This window comes from Gorilla gorilla, chromosome 5 (genome assembly GCF_029281585.2).
Source record: "Gorilla gorilla gorilla isolate KB3781 chromosome 5, NHGRI_mGorGor1-v2.1_pri, whole genome shotgun sequence".
Taxonomy (NCBI): domain Eukaryota; kingdom Metazoa; phylum Chordata; class Mammalia; order Primates; family Hominidae; genus Gorilla; species Gorilla gorilla.
Genome location: NC_073229.2, coordinates 96,410,208 through 96,425,876, shown reverse-complemented (window position 1 = coordinate 96,425,876; position 15,669 = coordinate 96,410,208). Strand labels below are relative to the sequence as shown.

The following is a 15,669-nucleotide window of genomic DNA, read 5'->3' as shown; positions in this document are numbered from 1 at the left end:
ATAAAAGTTCTGGAAAAAATAGAAAAATATGTATAACAAGTGTTATCATTGGGAGGGGGTTAAGTTATATGAAAAATGATTGGCTGAATAAAATATGAGTTTTTTTCTCAAAAAATATATGTCTAAATGCTTAAAAGCATTCTTTTATGAGGACCTGTGTAGCTTCCTAAACAGTCTATAATATTACAATATTCAATGAAAAACATTTAAGGTATTTTCATTTCTTCTAACTGAGGAGGCAGTTCATACAATCTAATCAGTCAGATTAATCTAATCAGTCTGAAGATTACAGCACAAATATGCTTTCTACTGCCCCATTTCTTACCTTTCATTTGTTCTGCTTCTGTTTCTTGAAAAATTATTCCTATCACTTATACATATCTGAATCTTTTAAGACACATCTTAAGGTTTTCTGCTTTATAAAGCTATTCAGTCTCTCTAGCTTCATGACTGTTGTCTCCTGGTCCTTTGTTTTACATTTTGTACTGGTTATATTGGGATTCTGATATTTCATAACAGCATGCACTTTACGCACCACTAAAACTGCTACAGCCCCCTTCCCATTGCTGAATGAATAGATTTATGAGTAGGAAGTGAAAAAAGGTGATCAGTATATACATATACTGTGCTATAACCCATCTTTAAAAGTCAAACAAAATCCCTTTCCTTTTGATCCCCCCCTTCTTGTAGACTTTTTGCTGAAAAATCTCAAGTAGTTATTTATATATCCTCTCCTCCTATTTTTTTCTGAAGTAATTTGAATCAGGCTTTGTCCCTAACATTTCACTAAAACTGTCTTTTATCAGTCGCTAATAACTCCACACAGCAAAATCCTGTCACTTACCAGTCTTTATCCTTTTGACCTCTCAATATGTCATGCATTTGTCAAAGAATTTGATTCCCTTGTCTTGAAATACTTTATTCTAATGGATTTTCCAAACTTGTGCCTCACTGGCAGGACCTTGATCCTCTTTTATCACTAAATGTAGGAGCTCCTCAATGCCCAGCCCTTTGGCCTATATTCTTCTACATGAACTGAACTCCATAGATGTCTCGCCTGGTTCCAAGCTTTATGTAGTATCTATATGCTGCAGATCCCAATTGTTTTCCTGCACCTTGTACTCAGCCCTGGACTCCAGATTTATATATCTAGCTGTCAACTGACGTATCTGCTTGGATATATCTAATAAGGCTCTCAAACATAAAGTGTTCAACCCTCAAAAAACCTGCTCCCTCTCCAATCTTCCATATCACATTATAGGCACCCATCTACCCAACTGCTCAGAGTAAGAACACAATATCCAATCTTGGAAGTAAGACAAACCCAACCAACCAAACAAATTGGTTTTCTGGCCACTTTTCTTGAGCATTCCCTAACATGCTTGTGCATTGGCTAACAAGAGCACCTAAGGGTCATTTGACTCTCTACAGAAGTGTAAAATTTTGACTTAGTATTTACTCTCATAATTGTAGTCCAAACATTTTATATTCTTTGTAAAGTTAGATGTTAATTTGAAAAAAAAAACTAATAAAGGGCAAATGATTACTATCTGGCTCTAGAGCGGATAACCGGTAAGTCATAGTTTCATTGACTTAGAATACATTATCCAGTTTTGAATCTAACTTAGTAGTCTAATTTTAGTATTCCATTTTTTCCCCAATAACTATATGTACATGTACAAAATTACAAGGGTTTCTTGGATCATCTTTGGAAACAGCTTGTTATACTGTTGGTTTTCTCACTAATTAATTAAAGCTCCAACATTTGCTATTTTTCTGGTGATTAGTGTTTTAATTTGGAGAATTATGTTCTGATAGGAAGTCCCACCAAAGACACTTAAATGAACTCCCTAGTTAAGCCAATTAGCTGTGTTGTCCAAGCAGGGCATTTCATGGGCTCTATAAGCCCAAGGATGCCTTTTCCTGGCTTCTAGATTTAACCTCAAGAGGCAACAGCACAGTCTTCTTTCTGTTTTCTTTTTTCAGACTCTGGTTTTCTATGCATGTTTTTGTTTTGTTTTGTTTCTTTCTGGTTCCAGTTCTTGGCAAGACTGGCTCTGATTCTGCATTGCTTATGACTAATAATACTTTCCCAACTAGTGGCAGTAACAATAGGGAATCTACCTATGGGTGAAATCTGTCAGATTTCAGTGTCAGGAATACATTGAAAGCTGGGTGGCAGATGACAGAAAATCTAGTTTGGTAGAATTTTTGCAAGTATTTTTTTTGAATGCTACTAAAAACTCACATCACTCAAGAAATATATTGTGCACACTGAAAGAAGAAAAACCATTTAAAATATAGGCTTAGATTACTATGTTAATTTTAACCCTATAGCTGAGTGGTAACACTGAACCTGCTAGTTCTGTTCGCTAAAAAATAATATTTTTAATTGGTGACAAAAACATTCTTACTTTGTGTATACCATAGGGATAGTTGTCCAAGTAGCAAATATTAGATCCCAAGGTATTTTGTTTTTATACTTTTGTTTTAAAAATAAGTTTTAATTTTCGATTTCATGGGTACATGGTAGCTATATATATTTATGGGGTACATAAGATTTTTTGGGGGGAGTTCTTTTTTTATTACACTTTAGGTTCTGAGATACATTTGCAGAACATGAAGGTTTGTTACATAGGTATATACGTGCCATGGTGGTTTGCTGCACCCATCAAACCCATCATCTACATTAGGTATTTCTCCTAATGCTGTCCCTCCCCTAGCCCCCTACCCCCTGACAGGCCTTGGTGTGTGATGTTCCCCTCCCTGTGTTCTCATTGTTCAGCTCCCACTTATGAGTGAGAACATGTGGTGTTTGATTTTCTGTTCCTGTGTTAGTTTGCTGAGAATGATGATTTCCAGCTTCATCCATGTCCCTGCAAAGGACATGAATTCACCCTTTTTATGGCTGCATAGTATTCCATGGTGCATATGTGCCACATGTTCTTTATCCAATCTATCACTGATTGGCATTTGGGTTGGTTCCAAGTCTTTGCTATTGTGAATATTGCTGTAATAAACATACTTGTGCATGTGTCTTTATAGTAGAATGGTATTTTACATTTAATAGAACTTCTGTTCTGATTGATGTGTACAGGTAAGTACTTACCTAATTCTAGCATAGAGAATTAAAGAATCCCAGAGAAGAAAGAAACTGAACTGCTAATACTTTAAAAATGCTACCCTTTTAAGAAAATTGCCTTTTCAAAAAATTGCTAACTCAGCAGAATCAAAGTGAATTCTTGAAGATAGCAAAGTAGTTTGATAATTTTGGCTTAACAGCAGGTTTATGAAAACCACAATGATATTCTACTTTAAATGTACTAGGATGGCTATAATAAAAAACAGACAATAACAAAGGTTGACTAGAATTAGGAGAAACTGGAGCCGTCAACATTGCTGATGGGGATGTAAAGTGATGCAGCTGCTTCAGAAAATATGATGGCACTTTAAATACAGGTAAACTAGAGTTACCATATGATCCAGCAATTCCATTCCTAAGTATATACTCAAGAGAATCGAAAATATATATATCCACACAAACATATATGAACTATTCATATCAAAATTATTCGCAAAAGTCAAAAAGTGGAAACAAAACAAATGCCCATCAACTGATGAATAGAGAAACAAAATGTGTTAAATCCACACAATGAAATATTATCAACCATAAAAAGAAATGAATTTTGGGGACCTCATACTGATAGGTATGGAAAATGAGATCTGGTGGTAATAACACTTTGGTCCACATTATAAATTACACATATGATTTGGTATGAAATAATTGAGCATTAAATGGAAAAGGTGATAAAGTGTCTATACACATTCAGCCAAATCAAAGATGCCATCAGTATTAAGACACATCATTATTTTATGTATTTTTTTTGGTGGCTTAAAACAACACAAATTTATTATCTTTCAGTTCTGGAGGTCAGAAGCCCTAAAATCAAGGTGTCAGCTGGGCTATGTTCCATCTGGAGGCTTTAGGGGAGAATCTGTTTCTTTGCCTTTTCTAGTTTATGTAGGCTGCCCAAATTCCTTAACTGATGGTCCCTTCCTCTGTCGTCAAAGGGAACAATGGCTGGTTGCATACATGTGGAATCACTGTGACCTCTGCTTCTATTGTCATATCTCTGTCTTTGACTCTGCTCCCTCCTTTTTTCACTTATAAGCACTCCTGTTACTACACTGGGCCCACTGGATAACCTTGTACAAGCTCCCTACTTTAAAGTCAGATGATAGCAACCTTAATTCCATCTGACACCCCAATTCCCCATTTCTCTGAGGATTATGATATAGGAACCCTTTGTCGGGGGCACATTGTTCTGCCTATCAGACCAAGTAATTCTGGAATGGGGGTATGGAGTCTCTCTCCTAAGAAAGAAAAATGCTAATTAAACGATGACATGCCATCAATTGTAGAATATGTACTGACTGTATAGATGGTAAAATACAAACAAGTAATGTGGATAAAATCAATTAAATTATGGTAACAGACAAGAAACCAAGTTAAACAAGAATTTTTAAAAATAATAAAATAACATTAAAGCATCAGAAGCTTACTTTCCCAAACATAGACTGTTACTTATAGATACAGAAGTGATGGGTGATGTAAGACAATCAAATCTGCACCTTCATTTGCCAGACTTTGGCTCATTATTACAATGTAAGGAGGCTGACACAACGTTTTGGAAGAGGATAAAAAACAGAAGTCCTAAAATACCTTCTTTCAGAAAGCAAGAATGTTTTCAGAAGACACGAGGGGCTATGTCAGGATAGTTCCCACTCTTCATGACAAACTTAGCTTAAAAACAATTACAATCAATTTACATACATTCAATCCACTAAAAGAACCTAGAAGTCTACCATAATTCTATTGTAAGCCTTAAGAAGGAACAAGTAGTATAAAGAATAATAATGCATATAAGTTCACAATGATGTTTACAAAAATTTTAAAAGTTAAATAACAAAAATTATATGAGCCCTACACTTACATCTGGATTAATACACAAGTTACTAACCACAAACAGTAGATCAATATTGTTGATCAATATTAAGAAGCCATCTCCAGGCATCCATCCTATAATTTTCAGTGGTCATAACACAGGGACTGGTGATTAATAATCAAGGTGGCATTAAATACCTCCTAAAGGTGTCTGGTGGACCTATTTTGATAATAAGAATTAGAACTAAAAAATGAACTCAAGTTAGATCACTATTTATATTCAATCTCTTCAAGTAAGCTGGACCTTAAGAAGTAATGATCTCTGTAATTTTTATTAAATCTCATTCCCACACACATACATGTGTTGAGTTTTATGTGAAGCTATAAGTAGTCTTCAGTGTTGAGGGCTTATGCACATTTTGTTAGTTTATTCCTAGGTCTTAGATTTATTTCTAGGTATTTTATATTTCTGACTATATTACACTGATGGCATTTTGTAAATTTCATTTCCTAAGGTTTGTTTGTTGCTAGTACATAAAAATAAAATTCCTTTTCATACGTTAACCTTATACCCAGTGACTTTGCAAAATTCATTAATTCTAATAGTTATTATATATATATTTATATAGACTTCCAGGTTCTTTTAGTGGATTGAATATATGTAAATGGACTGTAATTGTTTTTAAGCTAAGTTTGTCATGAAGAGAAATATTTTATATATTTCCTATATGCATAATCACATAAACTGTAAATAATGATCTATGAATTCATCCATCATTTATCATCTCCCTCTCTATCTGGATTCAATTTGCTAAAATTTTGTTTGGGGTCTCTCTATTTTAATGAGAGATTTTGTCCTATTTTTTCTGTCTTGTAATGTCCTTACCAAATGCATCAAGGAAAGGCTGCCATCACCGAGTTTCAAAATGTTCCTTAGGAAAAAATTGTGGAAGATAAGAGTATTTATTCTTTAAATATTTGTAATTATCAGGATCTACCTGGGTCAGGATATTTCTTGGTGAAAAGGTTGAAAACAATTACAGAATCATTTAAGAAACTAAATATAGAACTCTTCAGCTTTTTAGTTTATTCTTATGTCATTTTTAATAAGTTGTACTTTTCAGAAAATTTGTACATTTCATGTAAGTCAGGGTTAGGAAAATTTATTTTGTAAAGGGCCAGATAGTAAATATTTCATACTGACTCTGTTGCAATTACTCGACTCTGTTGCAACCACTCGACTCTGTTGCAACCACTCAATTGTTGTGGCGGGAAAACAGCCATAGACAATATATTAGGAAATGGGCATAGATGTGTTCCAGTAAACCTTTATTCACAATAATAGGCAGTGGGCCAGATTTAGCCTGCTGGCCATAGTTTGCTCACTGTGATCTGAATTGAAAAACTTACCATCATAAGTTGTTTACGATATCATTTATATATCTATAATATGTATTATTGTCCCTTTTCATTCTATGACATTGGTAATTTTTACTGAGTACATTTACTTTTGATGCAATTATTGATACAGATGTAGTTCCATCCACCACTTTCTGTTTATTTGTAGTCATCCCATCTGTTTGTTGTTTTACTTCTCCTTTTGCCTAATTAGGTATTTTTATTATTCCACACTTTCTCAACTATTAGCATCTGAGTTGTGCATTCTTCTATTATGCTATTAGTGACTACCCTAAAGATTAAAATATGCACTTTGACTTACTTAAATCCTCCTTAAGTTAGACATTTTAACCAATTTCAAAATAATGCAAGATCTGTACAATAACTTACTTCCATTTATTCCCCTCCCACCTTTCACTCAGGTATTTTATATATTTTTCACTTCTACATATGTTTTAACTACCACAAGATGTTGTTTTTATCATTATTAACTCTTTCCAATGTTCTTCATTCTTCCTCAAGGCTAGTGCTTCCAACTGGAGATACTTTTCTTCAACATGAACTCCCATTAGTATTTTTTGTAGTGCTGGTCACCTCGTGATGAATTCTCTTTGTTCTCTATCTATCTATCTATCTATCTATCTATCTATCTATCTATCTATCTATCTATGCATGCATGCACTCATTTATTTATTTCCTGAAAGACATTTCTGGGTAATATTTACTAAGCATAAAATTGTAAGTTGGACATTTTTGTTTTTTCCTTTCACAATTCTTTCTTTTGGCCATTCCACCAAATTTGGGCTCTCATAATATGTGCTGAAATTTCAGCTAGTCATATCTTTGCTTCTCCAAAGATATTACCTCTTTTTCCCCCTGAGATTCTTTTAATAAATGTTTTTCTTTAGTTTTCTGTACTTTGATTACAATAATGCTGATTTTTTTCTCTCTTACATATATTATTGGGTATGTAAAGATTTCAGATTTGTAATTTGATGTCTTTTATCAGTCCTGGAAAATTGTCGGTCTGTAATTCAGTATTCAAGTGTTGCTTCTGTCATTTCCTCTCTTTCTGGGACTCCATATACATTAGAATTTTTCATCATGTTCAACTTGTTTATGTTCTCCTCCAATTTCTGTCTCTTCTCTCTGTACATCAACTCATATACTTTCTACTGACTAGTTCATTAATCCTTGGTTTTACTGTTTCTCATATGTCATTAAACCCACTATTACTTTTTTTTAATTTTTAAATTATAATTTAATTTTTTAAAATGGATTCCAGGTCTCTGTTAAATAATCCATCCTCCTTTGATTTCTTTAACATATTAATCACAGATATTTTAAAGTCTCTATTTGATAACTCTTGTTAGTGTTTAGCCAGGTAGTCCTTTATTCATTGTTAAACATGACTCATAAATTTTAATCAGATGTAAAACTGTGTGGATGAAACCCTGTGGAGGCTCTGGATGATATTATTTTCCTCCAAAATAGGTAAAATTCTCATTTGATTGACAGAAAGATTTCGTCTTGTTCTTGTACAGAGTTTGGGTTTAAAGATTTGCTATTACTCACAGAGTGTAATGCTTATTTCTAGAGTTTGGCCCTTCTGAGATATTTAAAAGAAACCAAAAGTGTTTGTCATACCCCTCTAACTATGGGAACTTGAAGTCCAATCCGTCTCCCCAGCACTGGCAGCTGCTGGAATTTGTGCTTGGCTCTTTGGCCTTCCAGCTGCTGCTTTTTGTTTGCTTTCCTGGAACCTTCCCTGTGCATAGACAGCTCACTGGTCAATGTATGAGGGAAATCTATAGCAAAATTTGAAGCTTTCCACCCTCACAATTTCCAGTTTCTCTGTCAGTTCCTGAATTGTGAAATTTATTTTCTCAGCCTAGTAAGTAAGAACACTGCTCTCTGCTTAAGGCTCTATTATCCTATGTCACCAAATTGGAAAGTAACTTCAGAGGAAACTAGGATGAACTTACCACTTACCTTGTGTTTTCCCCTCCTTTCAAAAATTGAAACTACTCAAATTTCTGCCTGCTTTGTTGCTCTCAAAGGCCTTCCAATAGTTTTTGCTGTTGTTGTTCATTATTTGTTCTTGTTCAGCTTTTATAGTTTTATATGTGGAGAAGTTAGTCTGATATAAGCTATATTGTCATGCCTGGGGAACTGTGACCATGTAATATTATCGCTTATTTTTGAATAAGGGTAGAATTAGACCAATTATGTTGTTATCAAAATGTTCATAGGGTTTCATAATGAAGACATACGTTAAAATCATGCTATACCAGTTTATTTGTAAATTATACTGAATATCTTTTGCCACATTGATTCCTATATACAGTCCCCCAATACCCTGCTTCTGCCACAGAATGGCAGACCTGAGATGGTCCTCTTCTGAGTCCATGTAGTCTGCTACTATGAGGTATAAACTACTGTTTCAAGGTGCTCCAGGGCTAAAACTTCCCCTAGCTCTTACATATTCTAGGAGGGAATTTTTCGTTGGGCTTTTTAAGGCTGTGACATTTATTTTAGAGAGCTTCACATTCTGTTCAATAGCTGAACAAGTAAGCATCTATTTTTGGCATTTCCTCTCATTTTGGTTCAGATTTCACTGAATTTGAAAATTGCTTTCTATAGCTTATTATTTACAGATGTGGTCAAATCCTAGTTTCACGTTAGATGGAATTTTTAGTCTTTTTTAGTCTTCTTATAAAATTGAGGTGAGTAAACACATCTGTTCTCTGTAACTTTAAATCTGTGATCATGAGATCTCTTTGAGAAGTAAAATGAGTAGGCCTTGATGACTCATTTGAACATGCACTCCCATTGGGAGTGATACTGTCCCCAGAACGGGATAATTGATTCTTGGTGAAGGTAGAGGGAACAAAAAAATCTTAGATAATACAATGGTTAGTGGTCCTCCAAAGGCCTGCAGTATATAAATAGTATGTCTCTAGTATTAAAATTTCATGTAAGGAGGGCAATTAGGAAAGGAACACCTAAAAGATCCCTTAGGGGAGTGATAATAAAAAAGGATTGAGAAATATTGAATTAGGAAGAGGACTGGGGAGAGGTAAAAATCTGGGTGGCTTCCAGTTTTTCGATTTGGGAACTGGGTGGATAATGGTGTAAAAAGCATATAATTATTCTGTTAAAATACCAAACAAGCCGATAATGTTTTCATACTTGTTCTAAGAAATGTTGTTTTACAAGCAACCAGTTAAAAATACATATGCTCATGTATTTCTAATCTATTGTAAATGCAACACATACAAAAACAAACACATACTTAAACAAAAGCTGATATACATACTCAGTGAATACCAAAACATGAGAAAACAATTACTTACATCATGTATGGACCATAAAACTATATAAATGAGTCACAAATAATAAAGTCATAAAATTAAAGATGAATACACACAAATGCTGCCTTGATATATCTGTTGCAGTTTACAAAGTAACAAATAATACAACTAATTTGTTGTATTAGTGATTCAGAAAGCTTTGAAAATATTTCCACTAATTATAAGAAAATAGCATGTATGCCATCTTGAGGATACATCAAGGTCTATGCTTTCTTTATTCAGTATGCTGCCTAAGTAGTACATATACAGTTAGCAAATATCAATCAATCCACACTTGGTTATCATATCTATGCTTTAAGAGAGTCTAGCTGAAATCAAGGTAATCATATGTTAAAATGAGTAAAGAAACAAAGCTTTAAATGATGATTTTCTAAATGAATAAAATGATAAAGTAAAAATATACTTTAAAAATTTTACTATATTGCTTTAAATTGAACATATATCAAGAGTAGTATAAAAAAGCATAGTATAAAGTCTATTAACTGTACAAGCTGAAGTAATGAGCTTGGAAATAATATATATTTCCCTGGACAATCTATATAATGCTATTTAAAGCTAAAATGCTAAAAAACAATAATAAGTATTTATCTCATATACCAAGTGTATAATAAACATAATATATAGTAGAAAAACAGACCAACTAAGACCAATATAGAACATTCTACTAGTTTTCTTTTTCTTTGGAATTTGTTTTTTCTTAGTGTATTATACTGAAGTCTCACTATACATTGCATAATCCTTCAGCCAAATTACGGTACTATCTGAATTTTAAAAACAGGTAATAACTAGAGAAGTAGAATCACATCTCATATTTTAATTTTCTCCTTGGAAGTAACAGCACTAGAATTTACTGTGCCATATATTTTGGTTTACAATATGTTTTTAAAGCAGCAGTGCCTGGCTTCCTTTTTAAAAATAAACTACTTCACAGACTTCTGTTGTACTAAACAAATACTAGTAGAACTGCTTTAGTTGAAGTTGCTGAAGTCCTGCAGTCTAGGAATTCTCTTCCCCGTTTAGTTTTTCTCCTGCTCTTTGGACAATTTTCTCCTGTCTATCAGGCAATTCTTGGAGACAATAAGGTTCATTAGAACACCAACAGTCCATGGGCATAACTTTGAAAATCACTCTAATAAAACTGAACTCTTCAAGTGTCAAATCCAACTGTTAAATTCATCCAACTCACCATGAAGCACTGTGAAGTGGGTAAGTTAAATATTAGTAATCAAAATTCGAATTTTAAATGCTGTTGCACTATATTATGTGTTAGCCGTCTCTCATAAGACATTCAAGGATGACTTAAAAGTATAAAGTAACTTATCTAATACTTCATACCATGTATGCAGTAACTGAGTTATAAAGCACAATGCTATATTTTCAAAGTATTCTGATATACACTATTTCATTTTATTCTCAAACAGTCTGGTAAGGTAGGAGTGGCAGGTATGATTCACATTTTTCAGACGAATATACATTTAATATTATTATTACACTTGTATGAAAATCCACTAAAAACATAGATCTCGGAATCATGTGTTTTGTTTTATACTAGATAGTGTACGGCACCTGCGTATAAGACGTACCCAATAAATGACTGGTGAATAAGTAAATGAATAAATGTATGACTAAGTGAAAAAAAAAAATCAAGGTCTAAAGAAGTTGTACACTTGTTGAATGAAGCTCTCAATATTGGTTAGTAGAAGTACTGAGCCATAGCTGACAGAACCAAAGATTCACATCTGAGTCAAAAGCAGTCTTTAAGGGCAGGCTGGTAGTCTTCACATTGTCCTGGCATAGGAACTCTGATCACAAGATGCTGTTTATTCAGCAATCACTAACCACTCCCTTAACTTCAGGCTCACTTCATTCTTCTCCCTTATATTCAATATCCTCTGAGACTTCAGAATCTCTTTCTCAGTTTGAGCTGTATCAACCTTTACCTCCCACATTAGTTCTTCATTCTGCTGCGTCCATTACACCTCATGACTGAAATGGTCCTGTCTCTGCTGGCGCTCTCTTCTTTCCTGAAAGTTTTCCAGTTCTTGGCTCCCTTCACCATCTCCTTCTATGTTCCTGATTGTTATTTTTCTTAAGCCCCTTAGATATTACTTCCAGTTCAACATCCAACTCTGCTTGCTCTGCCTTGGCATTTGCCCTCTAACTTGGGATAAAGTCTCCAGGGCCATGATCCTTCTTACTTTTCACACCTACATGTTTTTTCTTATTTATTAATTATTTTTAAATATTATCCTTTTCAAGTAAGCAAATTAAAAAAAAATTAAAAAAATGGTAACACATCAAATATGAACTATTTCTGGCAGTATGGTAGACGATATATTCTGATTCTAAAAAATCCTTTCACTTCCAAATGCCTAGTAATTATGATGGGAAAATTACAACAAATGCCTGTTAAAATACCAGCTTGAGGTCACAAGAAAGAAAGGCATATGTCCTTAGCCAAAAACCAAACGAGAACTAAAACAGGTCGGTAAGTGAATGATGAATCTTTGGAAACCTTTCAGGTCTAGTGAGGAGTTAGAACTGAAATCCTCGTGAGTCAAGACCCTTAAAGAACAACAATGAAAAACGTGTGTCTCAGTCTAAGCTCTCACAGACCCTCACTGGTGGCTTTCTAATGTACTTTTCTCAGAGAGGAGAATGATCCAGAATGAAGGTCTAAGATGCATGAAAAATGGTTAGCAAAGAAACTAGAATACATACGGTTTAATATAAGGCATTTAAAAAAATAACATGCAATAAGGGGAAAATGAACCAATCTATAATTAAAACATTGTACAAGAATATGCAAATGGGGGAGGGATAGTAGCACAGCGAAGCATATGACAGTCATTTTTTTTCCTAGGAGAAAGTAGAGGTAATTATTAATTTTAAGTTGACTACTTAACAAAATTTATATACTTGAGAAACTAGTCAGTAAAAATCACAGAAACTGCATAATTTCCAGTGTAATGGAGGGGGGAAATGAAAGAAAAATAATTCAATTAAAAACCAATCAGGAAAGAGAAAAAATAGAATAAGAAAAATTAAAAGCATACACCAATATAGAAGTAATTCCAAGTCTATAAGAATCAAAATAAATGCAAATTCATAAGCTAGCCAATTAAATGATAGAGATTGTGTGGTCAGAAAAAAATTAAACCTAGCTATTTGCTGTTTACGCGAGTATAACACATTGGTCATAGAAAAGTTGACACAAAAAGATGTGAACAGTGAATAGTTAGATTGAACACTAACTGAAAATAGCTTGTGTTATCATGTAAGAAAAACTGACTTTAAAACAAAATAATATTATACAGAATAAAGAGATTTATTACATAATGATAAAAGGTTAAATCGCCAGAAAGACAAAATAATTCTGAACTTGAACCTAATTAAGTAATCTCATATAAGAAAAAATGGACAGAATAATAAAGAAGTTGACAAATCCTCTTCATAGATCTTAACTGAGCATTTTCAGTAAACACCAAATCGAATAGGCAAAAGAGTAGTAAAGCAATTGAAGTTCCGAACAGTGTAGATAATAAGCTTCATGTATTGGATATATAGATAACTCTAACTCAAGATTTTCATATGCATCACAAAAATCCAAGGATTACTTTTGAATTTTATCCTGTATTGCCTTACTGAATTGAAGAACTATTGTGAAATAAGGGGCATTTGAAATTATTTTCTATAACACTTTTCAAACATAACTGTAATATCAAGATTGACATTCCAGAAGATATTAACTTCTATATTTGTTATCACAACTTAAAATATAAAATAATTTAACCTATATTGTTTTAAAATCCTCAAATAAATAGAAGAACATTCCTTTCAGTATATGCTTACTGATTATTATGCCTACTGACATCAAATGCCAAATTTTACTAAATGTATAGTTGTGGACCCTGCAAAGCTCCAGGCCAAGGGCAACTTCTGGGCAGTCGACATAAGCCTGATCCCAGCAGAGTCGCTATGGTGGCAGAACACAGCCCTGTGCAGGTGCCGGCAGAACTGGGGTGCATGTGGAGCCTTCACCAAGGACCTGGGGCCCTATTTGCTGCGAGATGCTCCCAGTCCCCTGCTGCCACCCCGTGAGGGCTTCAGCATCAAGTCCCTGCTAGGGAACTCTGGGGAGGGGGCACCCTGGTCGCGACTGGTGCCACAGAGCAGCCCTGCTCCTTCAGGCATGGGGAGCAGTGGGGAGGAGGTGGTGCCCACCCCACCCCTGCCCTCCTCTGAGAGGCCTCTGTGGCCTCTCTGCCCTCTTCCCAGCCCCATAAGAATGGAGGGGGAGGCTTCCCAGCAGGGAGCCACTGGGCCCTCGACCCTCTCCACACAGCCTAGGGCCTGGTCTCTCCACTCTACTGCAGGACACCTCAGTTCTTGGGTGGCTGTCCAGTGGGGGACACAGGGCCTCCCCCTGGGGGCAGCTGCCCACCTCCTACTTGCCTATCTACACTCCCAATGTGGTAATGCCCTTGGCACCACCACCCACCTACTGTCCCCAGTGTCTACCGTCAACCAGCCCTGCCTACTAGGGAGTGGCCTCTGAAACCTGAGGGCCCCCAGGACTGCTCTGGGATCTAGACACCCTCTTCCAGGACGTGCCACCCAATAAAAGCATCTATGACATTTGGGTCAGCCACGCTTGGGACCTGGTGGCTCCTGCTCCAGGCTGGTTGTTCTCTTGGTGCAGCCTGTGAGGCTCCTAAGGCAGGGGCTCCTCCTCCCTCCACCTCCCATCCCCAGCTTCTTGATAGGGAGCCAAGGCCAGGAGGGTGTCTGCAACCACAGCAGCCTCAAAACACCAGGCAGCAGCCTTGCTGAGCATCCACAGTATTTACTGGACTACCCCACACGTGGTTGTGGCCAGCTGGGCATGACCCTGATCCTGGTCATGCCTCTGTTTTCCCTACACCCAGAGGCAAGGCTGGAGGAGCAGGGCTGAGCCTGGAATAGCCCTTCCTTGTCTCCTCTTCTCTGTCCACCACCCATCCATCTGTCACCAGGTATCACCTCCCCTCCTGTGCTCCAAGCTGGGGGAGGGAGAGCCTAATGGTAGATCCAGCCTGAAGTCCTGCCCTCTCTCATCTGTCTGGGAAGGAGGTAGCACCTTTTTCGGGAAAAAGGTTAGGGAGTAGACTGGACCCTACAGGGTCATGGTGGTGGGGAAGATAACAGGAATTTACAATTTTTTTTTGTTTTGTTTGTTTTAAAAAGAAGATAATAAAGTCCTTACACATGATAGGAACTAAAAACTTTGCTGCTTATTATTACCACTTATATGTAAATATATTCTATCATTATAATTAATTAGCTGAGTAAACAGAACTATAAAAATTATGCAGATGTTAGTTGCTAAAAAATAAAGAAGAAACAGTAATATATTAAGAAAAATTATTCCTCATAGTGTTACCTATAAGGGCAGGGAATATTTACATCTGAAGAGCCTGCAATGCTTGTTCACAGGACTTTGATGTTTTTATGCTGATGTCATTTTATTCTTTATCATTCCAAACTATCACCTCTCAGGTTTTTACCACAGGATTGATGATGGAAGCAAAATAACTCCATGTGTGTGTGTGCCTCTGTGTGTGTGTGTGTGTGTGTACTGCTGCATGTGTGTCTATGAGAATATGTAGACAGAAGAATGCATATGAAGGGATAACTAGTCTACGAATGTCAGAAGAGAAGACGTGTCACATCTTATTGTTTCTCTCTACTCTTCCTAATTATTCTAAGAGCAAATATGTACCGCATATGACAAATCACTGACATACAGTATGAGATTACAAGAAAAGTAGCTCTTTATGTTAGCTTAAGGGGAAACTTGTTTAACTATTAGCTGTAGTGCTTAAATTTACATAATCCACTTACATAAAATAAACTCTCAGTTTATATGGGTTTTAAACTACAAAGAAGGGAAAGGAAGCTGAAAACAAAAAA

At 35.5% G+C, this 15,669-nt stretch overlaps 2 protein-coding genes across 51 annotated transcripts in view; one reads left to right on the top strand and one right to left on the bottom strand.

Moving 5' to 3' along the window:
* RIMS1 (regulating synaptic membrane exocytosis 1) overlaps window positions 1-15,669 on the bottom strand; it is a 517,565-nt gene that overhangs the window by 72,096 nt on the left and 429,800 nt on the right. The window lies entirely within an intron of this gene.
* Window positions 12,884-14,576, top strand: LOC109027149 (forkhead box protein H1-like). The gene has a single exon (XM_055390618.1). It carries the CDS (start codon window positions 13,595-13,597, stop codon window positions 14,273-14,275), a length of 681 nt encoding a protein of 226 aa, XP_055246593.1. The 5' UTR covers window positions 12,884-13,594; the 3' UTR covers window positions 14,276-14,576.

What these genes read in the sequence shown, in the direction of transcription:
- LOC109027149 (XM_055390618.1), top strand. Translation starts at nt 13,595, where the DNA reads ATGCCAAATTTTACTAAATGTATAGTTGTGGACCCTGCAAAGCTCCAG.